The 27,187-nt window shown below is 43.2% G+C and overlaps 1 protein-coding gene across 1 annotated transcript; it reads right to left on the reverse strand.

Moving 5' to 3' along the window:
- Positions 1–495: 495 nt before the first annotated feature.
- On the reverse strand, positions 496–24,727 carry LOC104466880 (26S proteasome non-ATPase regulatory subunit 1-like). The gene is made up of 9 exons (XM_010080437.1): positions 24,599–24,727; positions 21,343–21,459; positions 13,555–13,657; positions 9,202–9,371; positions 7,612–7,704; positions 5,926–6,018; positions 3,513–3,659; positions 1,543–1,697; positions 496–703 (listed from the first exon to the last, which is right to left on the reverse strand). Exons 1-8 carry the CDS (start codon positions 24,635–24,637, stop codon positions 1,551–1,553), a joined length of 909 nt encoding a protein of 302 aa, XP_010078739.1. The 5' UTR covers positions 24,638–24,727; the 3' UTR covers positions 496–703; positions 1,543–1,550.
- Between the last annotated feature and the right edge of the window lie 2,460 nt (positions 24,728–27,187).

A 27,187-nucleotide genomic window follows, 5' to 3' on the forward strand; every position in this document is an offset into this window, starting at 1 on the left:
TGTGTTTCTAGCTGCCTGCTCGCTTCAGCTATTATGCTCATATTTGGTGAAAACATACAGAAAAAAAAAAAAAAAGGGATTCTGTGAAACAAGAAGAAACATGCCTCATTTCCCCACCCCTAACACCCAGAGCCCCTCTGTCAGCCCCATGCGATTATCAGAATGAGGAAGGGGAAGATCAGTGCAAAGTCGGTATCGCAGAGGTAGTTTGGAAGCAGACCTCAGTTGGGCAGCTGCTGGCAGCTAGAGACTTGCCCTCGCTGCAGCACCAGTGCCACGGCTGGCCAGGCTGGAGTTGGTGACCTTGCTCAGCCTCAACGACTGCTAGAGAAAGCAGAGATGTGCACAGAGCCCAACGGCTCTACAGAGGAGCAGAGCCCATCAAGCTTTGCTGGAGGAAGATACATGACTTGGGTCTAGTTTTTAACATTTGGGGTAAGCTGAAAAGAAGGTTGTTAAGCTTTTTTTTTTTTAACCAGCAAATTTTCTGTCAAGAGTTTTTAATATATTTATTTGAAAACAAGGTTTTGTGAAAGAGTACACTAAATAGCATATATCTGTTCTTCAGCCATAAAACACGGACTATCAGCTTTAGCTCAGCACAGGTTGGGGCTGCATGCACTGAACAGCAGATCTCGATAGGAAGGTCGTCACATCTGTCTTTCTGATATCAAGCATAATGTCTTCTTTAGAGGACACGATCCTGGAGGGAGGGGAGAGAGAAACCAGAAAAGCAAACGTATTGAACAAAGGCTTCTTGTGGTTGGCCCCACACACTCACCCGAGCCTGCCCACTGACGCAACATTTACAGTTTTTCGCAAGGAGTTTGTTTTCCTGCCCATCCACTGATTCAAGTGTATAATCTTTGCTCTTGGGAGCACTGGGACATGCCAGCCCATATTTGGAAATAAAGCAACTGGGTTTCTGCCTCTCAGTGAGAAACTTGCACATCAGTTCAGGCAGTGTAACCCAGGAACCTGAGAACCGCACCAGTCGCTGCCTGGAGCAGACCTGCAAGTGTCGTTCCGTTGAGCTCAGAGAGCACCCCAGAGCCCACGACTGGACTGTCTTTAAATTCTGCCAAGAACTGCTGGGAAGACAAGACAACCCCAGAAAGCAGAGTAGCTCTCTTTCGACCAATCCTGCCACGCAGAGGTCAAGTAGATGACAGCTTTGTTACATAAACCACTTGCCCCTCTGGGATCATCCTTCATGAGCTGATTATTCCCAGCTCAGCTGTCGCCTGTGACCCCACGCACTGCTCTAACTCTGCCCAGCGAGGCTCTGCTTAAGCCTAGCCAAGCCTGCGAGATTAGAGACCAGATCCAGTTCGACTGGGTCAGACCGGATCTGGAAGAGCAGATTTCTTTTTTATTGGTGCCAAACTCTTCCAGTCATGACAGCGCATGTTTCTGAATCTGGCGCAGAAGCTGTCCAAGAGCTAAAGCAAGAGTGCTGGGTGCTCGGAACTGATTCAGTGGATCCAAAGAGGCTGTTCCTGCATTGGGATTAATAAGGTGACTCTGCACGCTACACTGTACCTCAGGTCTTAATCATCAATGTACTCAAAGGGCTCTGGTGGTTCAGGTTCCTGCTCCTCTTCCTCGATCTTTGGACCGTGAGCTGCCACGGGTTCAACCAGCTCCTCCATATCCTCACTGGTGTCCTTCAGAATGATGATGCCTCCAATGGAGAGCTGCAAGACAAGAGCAGAGAGCATCAGAGCCGCTCAGCTCTGCCTCCTGGTGCGGTGTTTGTGGCCACAGCATTTATCCTAAGCCACATGAGACACCTCAGCAGAGTCAGTTTCAGAGAGCCAAGCGTCTGACACCCACCTGGATCCCTGCCTGGTAAGGGCATGGAACAGAGCCCACCCCAGCTGCCTTTTGTACTTCCACTATCTAAGTCTCAGTTCGATAGAAAACGGCATCTGGATTCACAGCTTTATCCCAGTCCCAGTCTGGGGCTTTCCACTTGAAAACTAATTGAACCATAATTGCTTTACAAGGCTCATCTTGTCAGGGCAACAAAGCATAGTGGAGCCTCTCTGTGTAGCCACCTCCCAGGAGGCTCTCTGAAACAGAGACTAATCTCATCACCAGCTTCCACCAACTGAGGAATACTATTAGCAGAGCCTTGGAAAACAAAGCAGAATTAATTACAAAGATCATAACCAAACATCCAGGACTGAAACACGAGGTGTGAAGAGGCAGTGCTGTGTCATGCCTGGCTGGGATCAGAGCTTTGACCACAGCAGGATTCCAGGCTATAAACAGCATTTCAAAGAAGCCTTTTAGCCTGGCATTCCCCAAAGCAGAGCAAAGCTCCAGAACAGCTCCATTTTAAGAGCGTCCTTGGTCACACACCCTAAAACCCAGCAAAAAACCTGCACTGTTCTCTTCTCTTCCAAACACCTTTATAGGGGGGTTAAGTCAGGAAACAGCACTCCCCTCACCAAGGACTCAGCTTCTTTTGAAACTGAAGCAAACAACTACACACGTCCACATTTCAGCTGCATGAGTGAACATTTACTGGACCATGTAGCAGATCTTCCCAATTCAAATACCAGTTGGGTCACCTCTGCTTTTTTTAAAGCATAGAAACTGAAAAATCCTTCCACAGCTTTGCTAAAAGAGACGTTTCAAAAGGGGACGATGCACACAGAATTCCAATGTACTGATGGGATTCCAGGAAATCCATTTATTAAAAACATAACTATTTTACTGGAAAAAATATTACTTCTTCTGAACACTGTTTTCCCATGCATGATCTTGCAAAAGGGGAAGTCAAGAACAAAAATAAAGGCCAGAAGAATTTGACTCAGGAGATTTAGAGGTTAGGAGCAAGCTTATTAGCTTTCCAATATATCTGAGCATCTCACAGAAAAGTTAGTTACCCCCTTGGGCTAATGCTAAAAGGTCTTTTTCATTCTCCACCTGACAGTAATATGCTATCTCTTCTCTACCCTAACAGGAGATAAAGGCACACTTCTAAGGTCAGATGTAACTGAATAAGTAATCTGTTTAATGAAAAGAAAAAACCCTCCATTTAAGGGTAAATGCCACTGCAGAGTCTTAAAGCCCCACCACAAGTCCTGGGGTATTTCATTGCTTTGACATGAGCCTGGACAACTTCTCAACCCATTGTAAAGACAATTGCTCAGCTCTTATGTCCCCAGCAATGTCATTAATACAGAGTATGTCTGACTGATTTCCAGGTTGCACCATTTGGCATATGTAGAAGAAGAATGAAAAGTAAAGCAGCATTAGCATAGTGAAAAGCTTTGGAGCAGCTCTGGATTTCCCCCAACTAGAGCTGCCTGTGATCATTTGGACAAAGGGACGTGAAAAAGCAAATGTGACAACAGTGAAACTGAAAATCTCTAAAACACATCGCAGTGATGCACCAGCTGTGAGTGGCATTCATGTACACCCAGAGCTGCTGGGTCCTTACACACAAGCCCAGCACTGGGAACGCTCTGTCAGGTGTGGACTAGGAAAGCGACACTTACTGGTTTGAAAGGCTGGTACCGGCAGCTCTCTGTCATAGTGAGAACTTTGAGCTGAGCGGGCATGACTCTGGCCGGGTTGTCCAGAAGCTGGAAGTTGGGTTCAGGCTCCTTTTTCTTTTCTTTTTCATCCTTCTTTTCAGTCTCATCCTGTAGAAGGGGAGGAGAACATCAACATGGTTTTAACACTGGTCTCTAACCCTTTCACACTTCAGGAGGGTAAGGTACCGCCTGCTACTCTTAGGCAGCAATTCCAGACCATGGTGAGAAGCCATCCTCCCGCTGAGGAACAAGCTAACACGTATCTATCAGTTGGCACAGGCAATGCCAGTGTGCATCTAAGTACTTGCTCTTAACTGCAGGTGAGAAAAGTTCAAGAGGGGGCAGTGGAAAAGTCTACCCTGGCTTCCCCTTCTAATGCTTCCTCTGTAAAGTCACCACTTTTTGTTCACAGATGAAGATTCTTCAAAATCATTACTAAGCACATGAAAATTGCCAGAAGCTGCTGTTGTATTTTCGCAGCTATACAGCTGTCACTGACAGCAGCTCAACCAAAACAACTGGACCTCAATGACTCCCTAGGGAACTGGAGTTAAACCCTCTTCTACCAATGACTCAGCAGCTGGAGGCAAAAGCTCAGAAGAAAAAAAAAAAAAACCCAAACCGCAACATCTTTTACATACTTAAGAACATGGATCATGTTTCCCCTTTGGTTGGGAACATCTGAGTTGCAAACAAACGACTGCAGGAAAGATGGAAACAAGCAACAGGGAACGATCAGGAATAGCAGTGAACGCATGGCACGTCCTGGAACAGCAGACGGGACTTTCTCTGGCACAGTGAGTGGCTGTCGCCGTGCAGATGAAGCTATGGAGTACTAGTCATATCACAAGCATAAAAGAGAAACAGGAAAGCAATTACACCTCTAAACCATCAGGACAATGGCAAAACACTCGACACGAACACAGCAGGTGGCAGCAAGCTCCCTTTTTACTATCCTCGTTTTTCTGCTCAATTCAGCCAAGAAAACTTTTCAGACATTTCAGACCTCTGGAGCATACGCACACGCAGACATGATAAGTGAATCCCTTCTAATATATCACTCCCTCTCAACACCTGTACTTAACTGTAGGTTGTTGCAATTTTAGAATAAATAAGCATCTGTCCAGCACATTTAGCTTAGTATATATAGTGCTGTAAGAATAATACCAAGAAAAGGCAACGTTTGATGACAGGAGACATGAAGCAGCAAAAAGACAAAACCCAGAGATTCTACCTTGCGTGCATGAGATGATTCATTTTCTGGGCCAACTGTATAAAGTTCACTGCCTACAACACGGCTGCACTTAGGTAGGTCTGGGAAGGTGTTTTTACACATAGGTGTTTGATCTCAGGCCACAGTCCTTTCACCTACCATTTGTGTGTTTGGCTTTAAAATGAAAGAGGCCAAAAATTCCCTGCCCACTCTGCTTTTCTCACATAAATGTTGAAGTGGAATCTATGTAGTTGTTCTTGGCATATTTACATCTGTTAGCAGAGCACAAAGGAAGGGTCCTTTGTCAGGGTACAGCAAGAATTTTAGCTGCTATATGGTTTCCAAATTACAGCAATCACCAAAAATTCCTTCTCCAGCCATTTCTCTATCCCTCAGCTGGCTCCAGGATGACACGCTACTCACAGCTGCGGATGCCAAGTTCCAGCGTCAGGTCTATGAGCTGAAAGAAATCATCAGAGGACCACAGCAATCACCGTAACTCCTGAGCAGCGGATGGATCCTGTGCTCAACGCTCAGCTGGTTCTGAGCTGTGGATAAATGTTTGGCATTTTGATAGATGTGCAAAGCACATAAGAGACTGCTGCCAAAAAGGTGAACATTTCAGAATAGGGGGTTAAGCACTTTCAAAAGCAGGAAGTTCGAACTCTTCAATGCTCTCAACTGAATTAGACACCAGCAAGCAGCCGCTACAACACTGAGTCGTTTTTAAAAGGTCAGAGGCACTAAGGACATGAGATTATTAAGGCTTTTTCCACGTTAATGAGAAAGGTACATGGATAAGAGATAAAATTCCCTTGGTCTAAAAACAGTAGGCAATAAAATAATGCACAAAAGGTTCATGTGGTTAAAGGCACATAAATTTGTCAAAACAAGCTTTTGCCTTTAAGGAAGTCATTTACTTAACAATACTGAGGAAGATTTATTTCTCAGAAATAATGGATTCATAAATAATAGCACCTCTTGCTTGCAGAGTAAAGACACTAATAAGTGTAAGCAGTACGCTGGAATGTGTATTAACGCTTTGCTCGTAACACAGGTGGCAGGAGGGACAGGGTTAAGTGGTGCCAACTTTCGTGACACACCTTCCACATTGATAAGGGGGGGGGAAGAAGACATTTAAGTTTTAATGTTTGCACCCACCACTTCCATCTTCTCCTCTTCCTTCTTCTCTTTCTCCTTCTCCTTCTCCTTCTTCTTGGCTTTTGCAGTGATGGACAGCACGGCAGTGGAAACCTGGAAAGGTCAACAGAGGCAGCATTCAGCGTGACTGCCACCCTGTACGCTGTGCTTCAGCTCCCCAGGCAGGGGAACAAAGGGAAATCAGTGTCAGGTCAGTTCTCAGTGTGTGTGTCAATAAAATCAATTCCACTCCATACCCACTGCTCTGTTTAAGAGACAAACACACCACTGTCAAAGCAAATAAATAGCACAGATGGGACAAAAAAATGCCATGAATGCAGACTGGATCCAGCCACATATGAAGGAGGAGAGCAAACTTCCTAATTTAGAGATTAATCATTACTCTCTGTGTCTCTAGATGAGAGGTTTGTTTGTTTATTTTTAACAGAGCAACAAATGGAATTCTTGTTACAGGAAAACCTGTTGCCAGAGTATCCAAGGTAAAGAAACATATATATAGATACTCTTTAGAAAAATACCTAAAGCTGTTCCACTGTCCTCACCAGACAGCTGTGTTTCTCACTGATCTAAAGAAGTGGATATACATAATGCCCTGTGGAGGAGGCTCAGGAGGCTTTGGCACTCCTGAGCCAGAAAATACCCAGAAGCAAGACTCGAATAAAAGAATTCAGCACATCTCCCTTCCAGTGAGTACATCTCTCTGTCCACAGGAACTGTCTCTGTAAGGCAGTAACCTGCCTAGAGAGACCAGGAGCAACCACATTTGTCATGTTGCTGGTGAGGCTTCCTAGGCTATGAGTGGGCTCATGGCACATTTTAATTTCAGCCAGGGAAGTTGAAAAGAGGAAAGATTTGTAAAATTCCCATCCTATTTCAAAGGTGAGAAAGTAGCAATGAGCAGTGAGCTTTGCCTTTCATCAGAGTTCATTTCTGGGTTCCTCGGTGGCTTGGAAATCTGTCCTGTGCAGCATTCAATTCTGGTAAAATGTTTTACAGTTTTCACACAATGTCATTCATCAGCGTGACATGCCCGAGGTCTCTACTGCTGCATTGCTCTCCAAGGGCTGCCCCTCCTGCTGCTGGGGTCTGCTCAACAGCTTTCACCATCTTACGCCAGGAGACAAATTGCTTCCACTATTGTCCCGCTTTCCATCCCCATAGGTCTCATCTCTTCTTTTTCAATACCTAGATATTCTCAGTTCCACACTTACCTTTTGCAATCCATGGGCCTGACAGCTATTATTCTAGAATATGGGCCCACTGTACGCTTTTGTCTTTCCATATGGGAGGGACTATTTGAGAAGTGTCACATTTTACATTCTCACCGTTTGTACTGCAGCAGCATTTTGAAGCCCAAGTCGGACAAGAACCCCGTTGTGCTTGGTGCTGCACAAAGATGATACACGTACAATTCAGCAGGGCGTGGAAAAAAGTTTTATTCATCAATGCTTCTGCTTGATCACTGGAGACAAGGGAGGTTCCAGCAACTCAGTAGCACAGCAGTTGTATGCCACGATCAGCCCCAAGCACAGCAGGAAAGAACAGCTAGAATTCTCTTTCAGAGACAATACCGCCCACCAATTTTTCTTTTCCCTTTATATTCCCTGTTAGTGCCACCAAAGTCAATGTTTGTATTAGGAGGGAGAAGGGGTTAGTCTTTACAACACAGAAAGCTAGCCCAAATACCTTTTCTTTCTCCTTTTCCTTTGGTACCTCAAGAGGTGGGGGGTAGGCAAATGTGGACGGCTTACAGTTGGACTTGTACTGGACTTTTGGCATCTAAGACAAACAGTTCAAAAATTGTTAGAGACGAGAAAAGCAGGGGGGAAAAAAAATCCACAGCAGAATAATTACTTTAGCTTCATTTTCCTTCCAGCAGAGACAAACACAGATCCTCTAAAGAATACAAGCTTCCCCTTCTCCCCCTCCGGAAGCTGAGAAACTGTTATCAGTGGCAACAGTTCAACTAGAACAATGTTATTTAATTATTCTATAATTTGACTCTGGCAAGCTCTCCTAGCCTTCTCTGTACACTCCACGCTATTCACACCATGCTTTGTTTTCATTTTTTCAAAGATTTTGTGGTTTTGACGTTGTTGCTCTGCCTGCTCGTATTAACACGAAATTGGTTTAAGATGGAAGCGAAGATCTGCTCTGTCAACGCACGCAAGGGCACCCCAAGCCCTGCCTGGCAGTCACCTCTTGCAAAAAAAGGACAGTACATGTTGGTGGCAGGCTACCAATTTCACATATTCTCTTACTCTTGGCTGCTTAAGCAAAGGCAGAAAGCATCTTTTGACAGCCAATCCACATTCTTAAACTGAATTAATTTCTGCAGTATCTCAACCCTCTTCCTTTAGGACACATCACGGAACAAGAAGAGAACAGGGACGGCTCTGAGGAAGCAAGGCGGGTGTGGTGCAGCCCGTAACGTACATCCAGCTTGTAGCTGGCTTTAGTATGCAAGCCAAGTTATACAACAGCCCATTTGGGCTCCTTCGAAACTCTCAGAGATGGGGAAAGGCAGAGAAAATGGCAGTACAGCCAAGCAGCCAAAAGGGTGCTGAGCTTATCACCACCTGGGTGCTGAGACAAGCAGCAATGCAGCCTCTGGTAAGTATTTAGGACTGGGAGGGGAAAAAAAAACCCAACTCATAAGGCATTTTTATGCAAACCCTCTGTCTTCAAACAGAGTGAGAGTTTTGAGCTGTGTATAGATTGACTTGATGGTTTGCCAAAGATGGGTGGAGAAGAGCAACCTAGAGCCGTAAGGTTTTGGTCCAGGGGCTGCCACAACGGATCAGCGGGAAGAACAGACGCAGAAGAAAAGTGCAGTACCCATGACTGCTTGGTTTAATGTTTACTCCCCAAGGAATCCACAGAAATCCTGTTTTCCCACTGCCAGCCTTCCTAGGGGAGAATATCACATGATTTATTTGGGAGCGCAGAGGGGTGACACTTTTTTTTTTTTAAATAACCTTGACCTTCTGGAGCGATAACAGGGTGGTCTCTGCCCACATAGGCTGGCTAGAGTTCCTTTCTAAGCTGCTTTGAAGTAAAGGGGCCAAAGTCCGCTCTCTACATTTTTCTTGTCCCTATTCCCACCACCAGCTCTGTAATTTGAGGCTGCTTTTCAGCCTTCTTCCCATTAGCGCCTTTTCTGGCACAAACAAACTGGAGATAAGCAACGAAAACCAACAAATCCACGCGCACCCCTCCCAGACCACTCTTCCGAGCAGCTCTCAGCACCTCTTTTCCTCTCTGCTCATTACATACCTTAAGATCCTTGTTAAGGCCAATGACACAGGTTGGGGTGAAAGCCAGCGACAAGAAGTGTGACAAGGGGAACCAGAACCAGAACTGGGTGAAGACCAGAACCCCCACCACGGAAGGCATGTGAGTATGTCCCGTCCTCGACTGCAGTGAAATAGTTACGTTATGGCCCCCTGTCAGGAATCACAAATGAAAGAAGTTAGTTAAGGTATTCCTGGGTACTCACAAAGACACCCGAGCAATGCACCTCTAAAACCGCTGCTGGGACGGGGGTACACAGCACAAGCCAGGCCACAATGCTGTCACCTTCCTCCTCTGGAATATGCCACTGGAAGCTCAGCTTACACAGCAAACCTGCTGGATATTACCCAAACACAGTCCGTGAATACAGCCCGTCCACGCTCATTTTGCCAGGTATAGGTTAAACAAAAGTACAGTTCAGAAGGTAGGGAGAGGGGGAGAAAAAGGCAAACCTTTGCCATAAGCAGTTTGAAAACACAACACAGAGATGATCCACAAGACAAGACACATAAGGGAAACCAGGCACACAAAGCAGTGCATACAGAAACCTTTCTTTCAGGGGCTGCCTCCCTGAACTCTCAATTATTCAGAAGAAATATGCCCAGGTTTTTATCCTACACCATCTCAGGAGAAAAAAATGTAAACAGCAGCAACTTCAGAAGTTGCTTCGAGAGGTTATCAATCTAAGCAGCCAAGAGACAAGCTCCTGCAGTCTTTGCAGCAAAATTACATCTCTGCCAGACAACCAGGCCTTAGCTTTGTACTTGCAAAGCAGAGACCAAAACAACTCCATATGTTGATGTAGTGCAGGAACATCCAGCTAGAAGCCAAATTGAAAGATTGGGCTTGCAGACAGAGCGAGAAAGTGTTAATCTGATCTTCAGTCTTCTGATGAACACAGTGATTGAGTTGAAGAGGGCACCAGGCAAGTCCATTACCGCTGCCAAGACCAGGTGCAGGGATGTTAACTTTGTTAAAATACAGACACCCACTCCTTGCAAACTCAGGGCGCTTTACAGCTGAAAATCCCAAACCGCAGTAGCATTCCTCTGCCTCGCACAACAGCCACCTCGATAGGGCCAGGCAGCAACGGAGCAAAAGTTATTTTTTGCTGCCAAAACTAATGAAAGCCCTGAATGAAGCTGTAACCTCATCTTAGGTACCTGTCAGTGTTAGTCCCAGGAGAAGCAGTGGAAGATGGAGGATTTTGATGCCCTCCTGTAGGATACTCTGCATACAGACTACCTTCTTGCTTTTCCTTTCATGGTAGCAATAGATCTCCTGCTGCTTGACTAGAGAACTTCTTCCAGCTGCCAATGACACAGTCTCATCTTTTACTGCTGCTAGGTCTGCTCTGCTTCTCGTTATTTTCTCTGATACCAATCTCTTCCCCTTATACTTGAATTTGCCACAGCATTAAGGAGAGACTGCTTGAGGTCTTGTGCTATCCTTAAGCATGTCAAACACCACACATTCAAATTCCTGGTCTTCTCCATCTTTACCTTAAACTTTTCTTCACTGCATCACTGTATAAGGGTCAGGTCGGTAATCTGCAGATATTCTGGATCAAGCAGCCCAGTGAATGTTGTACAAGCGGCTTAACTACACTTTATCAAACTTCTGTACTTTAATTTTCAGTATTTTAACCTTTCGAATTATATTATCCAATCTTTGGAATTTCCTGGATGAGTAGCAGATTTCATATTCAAAAGATGCCGTCATGCTCCTTTTTTTCTGCTTTTTTACATCCCCAGAAAGCCCACCCTCCCTCCCAGGGTTTTGCAAGGAACAGGAAAGGTGGGGAGACACGATTGCACAACTCTGATTTATCTTCATGATTAAGTAGCAGCCCTGACAACCTGGAAGGGAACACATTCCAGATCTTTGCCTAGATGGATGAAAGCTGTGACATGATGCCTGGAAAAAAATAAAAGAATTCATAAAACACATTCAGCACCAGGCACCCAACAGCTTCTTTGGTTTCAGTCTGCACTGCCCGGTGCTACAACCTGTCCCCAACCCACTGCACCGCTGACCCCACTCAAACCCTTCCTACATATAGCGAAAAGGATTTTCTAGATATACTACACAGATATTTGTGTAGTGATGGCTGCTCCTCTTTTCCCACTGACTGAGAAATGTGACATTAATAACCAGAGAAGATACCCAGAGCCCAGAGAGCAAAATAGTTTTCAAGCAGGTAGATGCTGACATCTAATTACATCAGTATATCCCTTCTGTAGCTCACATTTACAGATACATACTCCAGAAAATAAAGCATATTGATTTTGCAAAGAACAGAAAGGGAGTCACCAGCCTGGAGAGCATGTCTGCACACGAAGGGGAGCATTATAAAAGTTCAGAGGCTTTCCGGGGGAAAAAAAAAAATCTCTAAGCTAAATTTAGAGTGCCTACATTTTTCTTATTTTATTAAAGAAGTAAAAATGTAGCTGCTGGAGCCCAACAATTAGACAATGACCACATCCTTCATTTCCACTTCAGTGCTCCCAAGGTACTCTGCTCCTTCCATGAAACCATCAGAAAACCCACCTTCAGTGCCTCACCTTCCCAGTCACACTGGAAATCTCACACTTTTAATCAAAGCATGTAATTGCAAGAGAATTATACTTTTCTCCTACAAACTAAATTGCCCCAAGTGTGGTAGATGACACAAAGAACCTTTGCTTCCTGGTACTGATAATTAAATTCTATAGCTCATTGTTTCAGATAAGTGCTTGTAGTTGTATGGGAGAGATAAAAATAATTTATTATTTTAAGAGGCTCTAATGAAAGTGGCAACAGGCTAAGAAAGGGTAGTTCACAGTCTTCCCCCAGCAGCACAGCAGGAAATAAAGAGGTTAAAGTTGGCACAAATTCACATGTAGTTTATTAAAACTTGGATGCTTCTGGTTTTCATGTCATTATACAATACATGAGTGACACAGGAAGCAAATAAGGTTTCAGCTGCATTTTTATGACTTAATCTTAAAGGTATGAATTCAAAGCAGGTCTGTACTGCTGAGAGAAAAATCTCTTTGAGCTGGGTTCTGGCTTCCCAGGAACACAGTCTGAGTCTGGGAATGACCACAGTTATTGTGCCAAGAATATTGCCCAGTCTGAGCTCCCGGAGGGGTACCTTGGAGGCAAGACAGATAAGGTGGTTCCTGTTGCTTCCTTCTCTGGGTAGAGCACACAGCAGCCTGTCTGCCGCATGCCCACCAAGAAGAAAGCTTTTGAAGCACGCTTCCACACAGATAGGTGCAGGCAGCCCTAGTTTTTCTCCCCTCACCAGCCACATGGCTTGGAGATGGAGTGTTTCATACAGACTCCGTGTAACCACAGCACACGGTGCTGTGCTTACATCCATGCCGCAGGCAAACATACGAGACTCCTTTGCTTACGTGACTTCAGGACTAACCTTGAGGTCAGCGTCCAGGGAAAACCAGCTTTTTCTACCTACCACAGGGAGTAAGGAGGTGCATGGCATGAAAGGGCCACAGCATGAGAGACCAAATGGGAGAAACTGTGTTTGGAAACTTGGGAAGGGGGTGCTAGCAATGCATGCAGCACTGCACAAGCCTTAATTCCATTAAAAGGAAAAATTCAAAACCAAACATTGTCTGACCTCTTTGCTTACAGAAACGTTCCTGAATAGGAGCTGGATATTCAGTCCTTGTGAAACGCTAATGCCTTTAGAGAGTCCTCCTCAACATTCAGTCATTAACGCTTGTGAGATGATGTTTCCTACACTAGAACAACGCAGTAGCCTGTGAAACTGAGTCTTCTGAAGTAACACTGGTGCAGTTATCTGTGCTTCCCTCCTTGTGCAACACCTCTCTTAATAATCAGGAAAGATGCAAAACCTAGTTATTAAACGATTAAATACATATTTAATGTATTTTTTGTAAACTGGTTAGGTCAGGTGTTAACAGAAAAAATATGAGAGCTGGATACCAGAAGGTTTCCAAATTTCTGGAGCAGTTGCTTACTTTAAAAAATAAAGCAGCAACCTATCGTGCTATAAATTAACCTTCAGGGTAACAAAACAGACTTAGAGCAAGAAGATCGTATTTGTCCAGACTTCTGGACAAGAATTCTGCCCCAATGACTAGGTTGAGTCGCTCCTGACCAAAGCACACTGACAGAAGCTGAAACTACAAAACAGGGTTTATTTCTTTAATTAGATAAAATGACTTGAAATTACAGATTTCTTGTTATTATTACATGACAAGCGTAAAGACAGCACCTCATCTCCCAAATGAAAGTTGCTATTACAGCTATTACAGCCAAGTAAGTTCAAGGAATTTTCACTGCTTTAAATGACTGAGGAATTACCTGCATCCAAAATGCCTTGTGCCAGGATTGCTCCAAACTTTGCCATAACATCATCGTGCTTATCATTGATCACTTTGGAATACAGCTGTCTGAACTGGCTGACCTGGATAAAAAAATAAAAAGAGAGAAAGAATATAAAACTGACTGCATGAGTCAAATATTCTGTCTTTACTGGAAGCATCCTGTATTTCTGCATCCTAGGATGACATTTATCTTTCCAATGGCTTTAGTCACTGGTGTTACAAGTCATCCACTACTAATTAATTACAGAGGCTCTCCCCACTTGAAGATACCCATCTAGCAATTTTGAAATAGTCAGGATGGATGTGCATTTCCAAACCACATTTTGCAGACCTTACAGGAATAGCCTGAGAATCTCTGGAGTGTCGCTGGAATAAAAGACCAACTGATGAGTTCGTAGCAAGAACCACTATGTGTTCTTAGGTGCGTGACACTGCGCTTTATTAAATTTCCTCCAGTTCCTACTGCTGGAACCCTCAAACCTATTCCGCTTTTCCTGCACAATATTTTTGCTGTATTGATAATGCCCCTATGGTGCGTCATCAGCAAATTTTGCTACTGCACTCCTACCTTTTAAGTGAAAATCATTAATGACAATATTAAATAAAGTAGTAGTTTATGCCATGGTATGTTCACCACAATATCTTAAGCACAAATTAGTAAGGGAAATTGCTAAACCTTTGCTTATATTATCATAATTGCTTCAAACAGCTTCATCTTTCACTGGTTCACCAAGTGTTGTAGGGACAGAACAATATCACATCCAGCAACATCTAAGGCTTTATCACAAATTAATAACTTACGTCTTAATATATAAAGCGAATCAATGATACAGCTCAAGTAATTTTTATAAACTGAAAAAGCAGACCAAGAAATCTCAATCTGCAACCCACTCAAAACCTGGGAAGCTGCATCCCTCCACAGCATGTCTGGAAGAACCTTTTATACCTCTTCCCTAAATTAATTTTAATCCAGATACCCATGTGACATTTTGTTTACTTTTTTTTTGTTTGTTTTCATACTAAGCCTTCACTTGAAATTTCTTCACTGAAAGCGTTCCCAAGCATTGGAACAGTCTGCCCAGGGAAGCGGTTGAGTCACTATCCCTGGAGGTATTTAAAGAAGGGCAGACGTGGCACTTAGGGACAGGTTTAGTGGGGGACTTGGCAGTGTTATGTTTAGGTTTGCCTCAATGATCTTAAAGCTCTTTTACAACCTAGATGGTTCTATGATTCTGTGCTCAAAAGCAAAGGATGTCTTTTCAAAACAGCTCCTTCAAGATGTGTTGAATGAGCTTCTCCCCACCACTGGTCCCACTTGTTGCTGGTACCCAGAGTCCTATTCCTACACTGGCAGCCATCGCCAGGGCTGCTTGGCAGCCCCACACACTTGGATTGAGACTGCATGTTTTCTGCAAAATAGTTCTGAATGCACGTTAACTCATCACACCGCTTAAAACACAGGTGCCCTAAGGAAACAGACACTCACTGGTCGACACCTTTTCAGCCACTAACCCAGCCATGCGACTTGTCACCCCTTCAGCACTGATGGCATCTAACCTGATGAGAGCTAAACCGGTCTGAGACGGCGAAGACACCAACGTTCATGGAAGTAAATCATGACCTGCTCAACACAACTGTACTAAAACTGTTTTTTGTTTTTTACACAAATGGTCAGTCTCACAACGGTGAAGCACCAGAGCAACCAGCCACTTTTAAACAGGAGCAGCGACGCTGAACAAAACACCACTTCTCCAGTAGAGCAGGAGGCATTTATTAAAACTGACTGGGAAAAACCAGCAGCTATTTCCTTTTTCAGCCTAAGTCAGTCCAGCAATTTGCGTGCTAATATTAGTTCTCTGTTCACCAATTCCCCTGGCATTAAAAAATTTTTACTTACTTGTCCCTGTCCCCAGAAGGAGGTGACTTAAATTTGCTTGCATTTATTAAAGCTAAGGAAAAGGAGCTACGTACATTTTCAGGGCAGTCCCACAGACAGATGTGTGTCAGGGAGATACTGCACGCACAAGACTGGGTTTATTCTGGGTGTACTAACCAAATTCTGCTCTTGCTTCACTCCATTTATGCTTTTTCATGCTCTCCTGATTTTTATTTATAAAAGCTTAAACTGAGGTTTACACATTTAAGACTTGGTTAACCAAAGCCTTGAGATATTATTTGGGACAGACACAGAGACAGAAGAACATGTAAAGCTACTGCTCTGGTTCAGATATTATTTGGGACAGACACAGACATAGAAGAACATGTAAAGCTACTGCTCTGGTTGAGCTGAGCAGCAGGATTCCAGCGGCTCTGTTTAGAGCCATAATTCTAGTGACTCTGGGCTCAGCTTCTGCGTTTGGAATATTTATAAAAGCAGATGGATGTTACAAAGCTCGTTCAGTGGGCTGAAATCTGGAATTTACACCATAACCAAATCTTCCACCAACTGTGGCACCAGGACGCCGTGCAGCACAGTGAGCTAACCGGGACACCAACAACTGCAAGGGACCAGGGGGCAGAAGCCTGGCTGCTAAACCTGAGCAGATCAATTGCCACCTCTCCAGGGGACACAGGTTACAGCAGGGAATCAGCCAAGAGCAGGCATTCAATGAAGAAGTGCTGAACAGCTTCAAACAGTCCTTATACCCTCTACTTATTAAAATACAAGATATGTAGTGCCACAGCGAGAGCGTTACACTTTCAGATAAATTCTGCATCCCTGTGCATCATGAGCCACGGACCACCGCCAACCCAGGAAAATGTACTGAGGAGGTGTGCCCTCAACATCAGTGGAGGCAAAATTGTTCTACGAAAGAGCGTGAGGCTACCCAGCTGGGCCTTAACCAGGCAAATCGAGACCGAAGCACTATCTCAACACCAGAATGAACGGTAGCCTGCACGCTTGTTCAGGCTGTTCCCATAAAGTTTCACAGGAGCAGATTTTTGACTGGATGGGGTCCCAGCTGTAAAACCTTCTTTGCTGCTGGGGAAAGCCTGCTTTGGCAGCTCTCGCTGAAGGCATCAGCCTCACATGGAGCCACTGCTCCATCTCTTTGGAGAAAGCAAGAGCTGTACAGACAAAAACTGGGTTCTGCCTTTGCTGCCGGGGCACTCACCTCCTCCAGAACGGAGCAAGATGCCAACACACAGCTTCATTTCTTAAGCTGTTGAAGCAAAATCTGCCAGAGTTTGTCTAGTAGAGCCCTTTAATCTGCTACTATTTTTTCCTCAAACCACAGCAACGAGCACATCCCAAGCTACTGAACAGGTTTATTTAATATGCCATGAAACCCATCAGCTCTGTTTCTCCCTTGAAATCTTCAAGCACTCTCAAAATTTTATAGCATTTGGAAATGCAATGAAGAAATTTCTTTGGGCAACTTCCAGTAGGAACACTAAAATGTAGGCAGTGACTCATGTCATCTTTACTAACAGTATACACACTCCAGTGTGATAATTAGTGCTGGCTGGAATTACATGTCACTGATTTCAAACGAAGCCAAATGTGCAACCTTGGAAACACTGAGGAAGCAACACAGGCTTTAAGACGTGAGAATGACACAGCACCATTTCCTACCACAAGCCCGAGGGGCTGGTACTTATCATTTCTCAGGTTGTTTACCACTTCTCCCTCCACCAGTCAACACTCGTGCACATGGCGATGAGACTGTTGGGATTTAACAACAGTTAACTAAGGGAAACAGCAGCAGGTGATGTGCATGGTGCTTTTTGCAAATGCAAGCTCTACGAAGAAGAGTGTTTTGGAATCTGTTTTTAATAAAACAGGGTTTAGATAGAACATGCAGTTTATCTTATTTGAAAGCTGAAGTTACTCTGCACATACTAGCTCTCTTGAAAGAGTATACCCAATGCAGAAGCATCGAACAGTAACAGGCTTACGTGAAGGAAGGCAGAGGTGCTACCAGAATGCTGCAAAAATCATTCTTGCATCCTAGCAAGACCTTGCATTTCATCTAAATGGGGGGAGGAAAAGAGCAACCTGGTCCTGGTTTCTTCACAACACCTTAAAGATAATAGGCTAAGATGATTGAAGGTGGATGGAGGAAAAGCCTTGACCTTGCTTATTATCTTCTCATTTTGCCAAGATGACTATCCTAACACAAAACCAGGAAAAAGTAAATTCAATTCAAGATGTTAGACATGTAGTTTGTCTCCAAAACTGGTGCTTTAATTGCCCTGCAGGTCACAAATACATAATGAAGTTGGCATTGATTTCTGTTACAATGATCTCATCACATCTATAATTTAGGATTCCATTTCACAAAATAAACTTGTTATTGTTCTATATCCTGCACTAATATGGTTCTTAAATGTATCAACAGAGGTCAGGAAAAAGCACGCTGGCTACATATGAAGGAATTGTGTTTCAATTCTAACGAGGCCACATCAGCTTTACACAAGATTTGCTCCTCCTTTTGGCACTTAAGCAACTTGCAAGTTCAAGGGACCTCCATAGGAGGACAATTCTTTATTTAAACTCTTTATTTAAATTTAAACCCTTGAAATTATTTGTTTAAAGAGCAAGCGCAACAAAGAGGAAGATGAATACAAAGGAAAGAAGACAGCAAAGGTGATTCAAAGGCATAGATCTAAGATCTCTCACCAAAAAAAAATAATTATTTTAAACCAAAATACTTTGATTCTTAAATCTGTTTATTGCTTGCATTTCAGCATTGCAGTACTCAGCTCTCAAAACTCTGAAGTTAGTTTTTTATTCCTGAAAAATCTAATATTGTCTTTTTCCAATACCTGTAAATACTTAAAAAAAAAAACAACTTTGCTTTTAAGCCTTGTTTCCTGTTTAATCTTTTTTAACAGACCTTCTCACCTATGCAGAATGGATGCAGCAGCAGTAAATGCCCTTTGCAATCACAACCCCAACCCTGGTACCAGGGAGGACGGCTGGTACCAGACCCACTAATGGTTCTGCAGTAGATTCTGAGGGGAATAATCTATGGGAAACCAAGGCATTTCCATGAGCAGATATGGTGACTTTTTTGTGCTCACGTGAACAGAAAAATTGGAGCAAAGAACATTACTAGAAAAGTTTGAGAAACAGCTTATTACTGTGCATTCCCCGTGTCTCAGATTCTAATGCGAAGGGAGGGAAGGAAGAGAAAATTCTGAAGACAGAATTTATGTAAAATCTTTTGGGAAGCAGGATAAAGCAAGGCAACTACTCTATCTGCTTAAGGAAGATGGTTTGCTACCAGCCTCATCCCAAATTATCACCAGAGAATTTAAAGTCCTTCTAACCCAAAGCTCACAAGCAAGAAGTCTATAAAAAAACCCCCAAAAAACCCCAACCAAACAAAAAAAACCCCAACCAAAAACACAAAATGGACAACACCAAAGTGAAAAATAATGACAGGAAGCTGGTCAGACTGTATCTCACAATCTTCATTAAGATCACCACCTCTCACATGCAAAGCATCAGGAAATATTAGGCAGCAGTGAGATAATGAGATGTAAAATTTAGCTTCTCTAAAGGACCACAAATACAGCTTGTGGGCCATTAAATCCATTGTGCTCCTCTTACTAGCTGCTTCTCCAGCAATGCAAACACTCACATCCCTCAGGTCAGACACTCTGGCACACAGTGCACCAGTGTGCCAGTTAGGAATCTAATCAGATCAAAACATATCATGGTAATACAAAAGTGGCTATTTTTTGAACTCTACCCTTTCACATCAGAGTAAAATACTTTTTCTTCAGACTGGCAGAGAGCTCCAGAAAAAGTTTCCCATGGATAATAAATAACTTAATTGGCAACATATTCCTCAAAATATTCCTTTCACTTTCGAGCAAGAAACTCTGATGGTTCTAACTTTTGGGGAGATAGAGCAAGTAAAATTGTTATATTCTGTATTTAGTTCCTAAACTGGCAAACTATTTCAGGGACTCCTTATTTGTTTATAATCTGTAGGATTTGGGGGGGGATTTTTTGTTTGTTTTTTAATATCTGCAGTGCTTCTGTGACTGGGTAATGAACTGTCTTCTGTATCGATATGATGCAACACCACACATATTCTTGCTCAGAGGGCTTTAGTGTAAAGCTTTTTCGGATCCTCAAACGATTTTTAAACAAGCCACTGACCCCCAGAAATTCTTGCTCAGAGGGCTTTGGTGTAAAGCTTTTTCGGATCCTCTCCCGATTTTTAAACAAGCCACTGACCCCCAGACTATAGATCTCATCCTGTATTTGCCAGCCAACTATTTTAATCACCCATTTAACGAGCCTAGGTATTACACACGCCTCTGAAGTCAAGTTACCAGGCCTGTCTGGGGAAAGAGATCTGACCTATTACCCCCCTCACATGACTGGTATTTTTGCTAGCTGTCTTCCTGTCTGCACTCTTCTTTAGGACACACAGATTCTTTCACCGATCACCTCAAAAGGACTGAAAACCCAACAGACAGACTCAGTAAGTAACCCAACAGTCTCGGATGCCTGACTGATTCAGAGCTGTCCGCAATTCCCATCCCGAGATGATTAGAGTGCTCTGCAAACTGAGATTAATTTATTCTCATAATGTCCTTTCACAGAAGAAAGTGTCATTCTGATTTCCTTTTCAGGTGGGAAACTGAGGCACAGGAGAATGAGATCATTTGCCCAACATTAGAGGAGCAAAGAATGATTCAACCTGATCTCCTCTCCTGAGGGCTGGCATTCCAAGCACCTGACCAAGGAAGAAATGATAAAAACAAAGACTTTGTATCTTGGAAGATGAGGGGATCCAACAGAACTCCAGTGTTCTTCACTTGCTTATTCAGTTGCACTACAGTTCTGATAATATAAACTGTCTGCCAGCAAATCTTCATGTTCCATGACTTGGAAATACCCAAGCACCCGTATTTGTAGATTTCCTGCGCTGACTTTCCCAAGTAAAATTTGCCACTGGACAAAGAGGTTTTTTTTCTTTCTCCCTATCCAAATGCAGTAAAAAGGTGGCTGGTTTTATCACAGTTCAACTTCTAGAATGACATTAATAAAAGCAATCCAATACAACAGATGAATCGCAAAGTACCAGCTACTGCTCTGCCTCAGCACTCATCAGTGCAGGTGAAATGCGGAACCTCAGAGCTTCTATTAATGCAGACTTTTAGACTGTACAAATGTTTGCATATCATCACCTGTCATATATTCACAGGGCAATCTATTTTTAAAAGCCAAACACAGCATATGCAATCCCTTTTTGCCTTCTGAGCAAAAAGAAAAACTCCATTAAAAAAATGTGTTTGCTATAAAGCCAGTTCTGACAGCAGAAGCTGTTTCACCTGAAAGGTGTAAGACTAGCTACAAAAGAAACAGTTCTAACAGGACTTCCCTGCACCATGACCACATCCAAAACTAAGTTTACTATCATAGAAAACAATTTCTTTACTAAATAATGGTGCTCACGTAAATCACGAGCATACAGGCTTCAGTACATGTTAGGGGAAGACAGTCACTTGCGTATCATTACAATGTGCCTTTTAAAAATAGAGCATTTATTCTTGCAATGCCTGGAGTTAAAACACTGCCATCTATCAGGCATGTTTCAATCAACATGCGTCGCTCCCGCACGCAGAAGTGCACGTTCTCATCCATGCAGGAGTTTCCTGCTGTGTGTTCAGCTCTGGCTCTTTACAAGGCACATACACTCTCTTGCTGACGCTTACATACAGTGCCCAGCGCTGAAGTTTTGGCATCCCAGACCATTTTTCCACCTAACAAGCCGGTATGTAAACTATGCCACGTTACCTTTGGGCAGGTAATCTCAGTCTGCTGGATCATGATAAGGGCAGATGCAATCAGAGCTCCTTGACGTACATAGTTCACAGGATCATTTGTCATTGGCTCAAGCAAATTAATTGCTTCCTAAAAAAAACACCCAAGAAATAAGCAGTCACAAAGTTAATATTATTATTCTTAGTATCCCAGGATTCAGTACTCTGAACTGAACACTTATCAAACTGATGCTATCAGATATACTTTTAAATGTATTTTGCCTGTTCTTGGTAAATGAAGCAGAAATCTGCATTTCTGTGGATTTCAATCTAAAAATCGGGAAGAAAAAAACCCCACAAAACCCAAGCGATAGATGGAACAAGATATACCTGCAGAAATAGGGCAACAGATAAACAACAGCTGTTGTAAGCAACAGACGCATTCATCACATCAGAACTAGCGACATGCCTGAAGTAGTACACACACATTATACACTTTCTCTGCCTTTCTTTCCAACAAAATACATCAGCGTTACCTTAATTTTCTGCATAAGGAACAAATGAACCAGAGATATCAAACAACACGTTGGAGATTAGAAAATGAGATGGCAAAACAATCCAGGTCCCAAATTCTTGGCCCTACATTATATTGTTAGAACCTATAAGCATTTAGCATCATATGAAAGCATTCATTTCAAACCTATGTCAAGTGGGGCTGCCTCTGAGCATCCATACAGTAAATTTAGGTTTTGAAAACATTTCAAAATGCTCTATTGCTTCTTCAAATTCAGTAACTTCCCAGCTAAGTGCAACAGGAACATGACCCACGATGATCTATCAATAGCATTCCTTTCAACGCAGCCATTGATTATGAAAAGCTATAACAGAGTCTATCGTAATCAATGCTGCTTAGATGTACCCAAGACCAGCATGTGCAATTTGCTGGCATCTCAGACTAAATCATATCTTTAGGCACATTTTTTCATCTCCACTTAAGAGTTCTGCCACTTTGCAAGCCGTGACTTAAATATACATAGAATTATTACAGGCACAAATTCATTTCTAAGCGTGCAAGGTCCTCAGCACAGATTAGACAGGACAACAGAGCTCATCTAAACTCACAAAACAAAGATGAGATCCCTCCTCTTCTTCAATTTCCTTCAGCTATCCAGTCCCTCCCCCTTCCCTGTGCTAGCTGCAGCCCTTGTCTCACCTCTCAGTGAGCTTTTCCAGCTCAGTAATTCAAGAGAGAACTGTTCCCTTTTTTATCTGGGTCAGTTTGCTGTGAGTTTGTGTCTGGATCAGCTCACTAGGGAGCTTGACATGAGACAGAGCAAAAGGTGGCAGGAGTGATGAAGACTACCTGTTTCAACAGCAGCAAGTTATTAGTGGGCTCAGCCAGCCTTCACCAACCAGCTCTTCAGATCTAAGCAGAACAAACCCAAGGTAGCAGCAGTTTGTACAGCCATGGGCTGCACAGATAAATTGGGTCTGCGGCAACACAAGGGCTTTCTAAAAGCTGTGAAGCAAGCTGTTAGATACTCTTTGGAACAGGAGAGATAACAGTGAGACAGCCATCCTAAAAAGCTCAAAGAGCTCTTTTAATCTATTTTGTGATCTTCTGATTACTCAGCCCAGATACAACCACGGGGCAATCTCTTGTATGGAGCTCTCTCCTGTCCATACTTAAACCGAGGACATGAACAAACACGAGTGCACGATTCTCCCAGCACAGACCCCTCTCTGTGTTACTTCTGTCAGGGTGAGGCTTTCAGAAACAAGCTGATTTTATACAAAACACTATTTCTAAGAACAACTTCTAGAATAACATCATGCCTTTGCTTAGACTGCTTTTGCCAACTGAGCTGTCTAGGAGGCTGTGCTTCTCCACCTGAAGGTGACTCATTCATTCTTTGGCACACATTCAATCCCATGTATGGAACATCCACTACGACAAAAAGCTGAACTTTTCCATCTCCAAAGCTGAATATATTTGGGCCTTCAAAACCTACTAATATAAGCCCCAGAAGACACATCTGCATGTAATCAGACAGTTTAGGTCTTTATCACACAATGTATCTGGAAATAAAACAGACTGCTTTGGGAGACTCAAAACGTTTCCATTTAAATCAGCTTGTCAGATGCAGCAGGTTAAAAACAATTAGCTCCTTGATTCCACCTTCCACTTGAGAATAAATCAGCTTGGATAAAAGTAGGGCTTTCAGTTTGCTTTCAAGTCTGCGTGCCTCAGATACTGAAGGCGGCAGGCAGCGCATGTCAACATTCTGTGCGTTCAACACCACCACTGACATGCTGGGGAGCGCTCACTTGCAAGAGCCACAGACCAACTGTTTAACACTAGCTGAGGAAGGGTTTAGATAAAGTGTGAGATTTATCAAAGACTCAGAAGCATGAAGCATTCCTTCCACATGGACAGTCTGTGAACCTGTTTTGAAACCGTGGTTCAGTATCAGTACAGACTATATACACATGTGGGTGAAGCAGAGGAAGCCTATCCTCAAGTTTACTTGATGCTTGTCCCAGTGAGGGCTCATTTCTTTTGAAACTGTGGTTCAGTATCAGTACAGACTATATATGTGGGTGAAGCAGAGGAAGCCTATCCTCAAGTTTACTTGCTGCTTGTCCCAGTGAGGGCTCATTTCACACAGAAGTGGGAATCCTTCTACTCTAAAAGGTCCCTGCTATCGTCTGTGAGAGTCATCCCTCACTGACACTTATAAAGCAAGAATAAAAATTACTGGCTGTGAATTATACACCTGAAACTACAGTAAATTTCAGTGAATGTCATTGCACTCTGCTTCACTACATGATCTTCCATGAATTGTTTATTACAGAAAAGCAGAAAGGAGCTAGAAGTTACACAAAACACCTGCTGTTTTCCTGTCACTGGCACCCCCCTGCTCCCCCTAAAGCAGTCTGTACAAGATCAACTCCAAGGGCAAAGGAGTATTCATTTTGGAGTACTGAACACACATTTAAAGTTCAGTGGCAACTTGACAGTAAGAAAACTCTAAGAAAGTTTTGAAGACAAAATTCCAAGAATGTGGCAATAATGTATAAAAACATTCTTCTACTTGATCTATTCTGTACAAGCAGGAAAAGAATTGTTATGCCCAAGACAGTTAAAGAATTTAAAGAAGTACTGCTCTACTCCAGCTGGCTAGCAGTGTGTATGTGTGAGAAATCTGATCGGTGACATTTCTGCACAAACGTCTCTGTGGTAGGAGAGAGCAGAAACAGTTTTGGTAACAGATGCTGCTGGTCCTCACCTTGTTTCCAGTGCCCGCACAGCAGATACCCAAAGCCATGGCAGCCCCATAACGCACATGGGGATTGTAGCTCTCTGACAGCAAAGAAACCACGCTCGGACACTGCTCAGGAGTCCTAAAGAAAGGCAAAAAAAGAATATTTATTATTATTATTCTTGTTTAAAATATGGAGACTTCACTCTGTTCATACTGGAAACTTTAAAACTGCCCTTCCACACTGTATGTTTTGCATTTTTCAAATTGCAATCAGAGGGGTAGAACAAATGGACTAAGAAGAGAACAGGGAAGGGCACAAATGAATAAGCTTCCCTATCACTTCAGATATCACACAGTTCCCACTACTAAATAGTGCATATTTTCTGCCTTTAAAAGATTACCCAGCAGCATGATATATCTACTGATATTGAGGTCTCTATCTCTAGAAATCATGCTGCTGTGACAGACTTTCCACTAGCAGAGGTTTACTCTCCATGAGAAACAAAGTACTAAATCTCCCATCAGCAGACACAAAACCCAGCTCCCGTACTCAATCAGCCTTCAAGGTTGGTGGGTCCCAAACTCACTTTGGCAATCACGGCTTCTGCTGACTCCTCCTCACCCCCGCCTGCTGCTGTAAATCAAAGCATGTGAGGAATGCTGACACAACACAGCTTCCAACCAGCGTACCAGCACCCTCCACTGCTGCCTCCTTACAACACCATACCGCGAGGCTGTTGCCTTTTAAGAGACCTGAGAAGGGAGCATACGCTCCATGCCTCACCTGCTGGGAACCAGTGTCCTGCTGGTCATTACACCAGAGCTTCTACCCAGCGCTATGTGAGGTGAAAGGGAACCCTTAAATTTCCCACAGCAAGAAGCACGTGCTGCTAATGCAAACAGGCTTGTGACTATTGAGTATTTCTGAAGTAGGGCAGAACTCGCTTACAGGTACAGATATATCGATTTCCCTCCTGTCTTTGTAGTAGTATTTATCACTCTTATTTTTCATGCCACACAAACCACTTCATAATATTGTACCCTGCCAATTTCAGCATTTCTAATGCAGCAAAGGCAATGTTGTTTGTAAAATAAGCATCTTTGTGTCAGACAAGTCTGCATTCTGAACTCATAGGCATCACAGGCACATCCATCACAGCTAATCTGTTAAATTTACCCAGTCTCATGACACCATAAACATAAGAGCAATGCAGGAATCCGGTTTGGAAGTACATGCTCATGAAAAAAAGATAGGAAACTAGAAATTGCAAGTGATTTAATTACAGCAGCCCAGACTAGCTTTTTAATTGTCACATTCACAATCCCAAAAGCAGTCTTGCAAGCCATTTACTTTGACTATAAACTGATTTCAGATTGAAATGTACAAAGGAAGAGCCAAGAACACCTTTGTTTTCACTTTCCTTCTTACATTTGCTGCACTGGAAGATGGAGGCTGGAGGGTGGCGGCAGTGCCTGTTGTACACAGGAAACACGGCATCGTGCCTGTCTATCAAAGCACTCAACTACTCAAGAGGTAGAAAAAACATTATAGATTACGCTCCAGCATTAGTTTTATTTAAATGAATACCCGACTCATAGAAAACAGAAGTAAAAAAGACCCGAAGCAACAATCTAGTTCGTTCTGTTCTTTCACTGCGACTGGGGACAGGAGGCACACTCATGCTTCAGTTGTACTCCACACACAGAATCAGTTCATTTCTGCTCCAGCTATTATCTCTTCCCATTTCAACACTTTCCCGTAGTCTCTGATAACTAGTCCTAAACTCCACTTTACACCCCTCTTTCCTGCTCCAGTTTATTGCAGACAGGCTCCAGTGCTGCCTCGAGTGCTGCTGAAGGGACCTAAAGGCACCCAGGTTTCAGAGGTGACCCAATCCCTCGGCAGTACCCAGGTCTCCTGCCTTGCCCCTGCTTCCAGCAGTCTGTTTCTTTACGAGTTTTTCTAAAACATCCACATGGGGAAAGAATCCCATCTACCACCACTACCTTACCAAAAAAAAAAAAAAAAAAAAAAAAAAAAAGTAAAAAAACCAGCACACCACAACCTTCCAAACAGCAGGGAAAAAAAAAAAACCCCACATAAAAGAAGAGAGGAACAAACACGAAGTTGCTGGAAATGCTGCTGCCTTGAAGGTGCAGCCGTGATGATAAATGTTATGAAAGGGGGGAGACCTGGGAAACGGAACAATTCTGTCCTGCAAGGAAGCAGTAGAAGGGAAGCCTGTAAACTAAGACACCTCCTGTCAGTGTGCTGCTCCAATAACAGCTTGGATGCTGACGACGTTTTCTTTTAAAATGAGCTCATGCGGAGACCAGGAATCACAAATCCTATAATAAATGAGCCCAAGCATTCAGCTGCACAGAAGACTTTAGCTCTTGCACAAAGACTCTTAACACCTTTGTGTTTGCTTTACTTCAGCAAATGTTGAGCAGGCAGATTGTGAGCCAAAGAAGAGAAAAACATCTTCTGGAAAAGATGTGATTATGCACTTCGAAGCGTCACTCATTAAATTCCTGTTCAGAAAGCTGGATTTTCTAGAATCATTAACTTGGACACATCTTTGTGTCTGCAGGCTCAGAAATTCAACACAG

Source organism: Pterocles gutturalis, unplaced genomic scaffold (genome assembly GCF_000699245.1).
Source record: "Pterocles gutturalis isolate BGI_N339 unplaced genomic scaffold, ASM69924v1 scaffold17389, whole genome shotgun sequence".
NCBI classification, from domain to species: domain Eukaryota; kingdom Metazoa; phylum Chordata; class Aves; order Pterocliformes; family Pteroclidae; genus Pterocles; species Pterocles gutturalis.

Bases quoted from the DNA above. Each gene is read 5' to 3' on its own strand.
- LOC104466880 (XM_010080437.1), bottom strand. From the start codon at position 24,637: ATGGCTTTGGGTATCTGCTGTGCGGGCACTGGAAACAAG. The intron at 21,460-24,598 runs GTGAGGACCAGC...TGTTTTTTTTAG, and splicing joins GTGCGGGCACTGGAAACAAG to GAAGCAATTAATTTGCTTGA. The intron at 6,019-7,611 runs GTATTTGGGCTA...TGACCTTTCCAG, and splicing joins AGGAAAAGGAGAAAGAAAAG to GTTTCCACTGCCGTGCTGTC.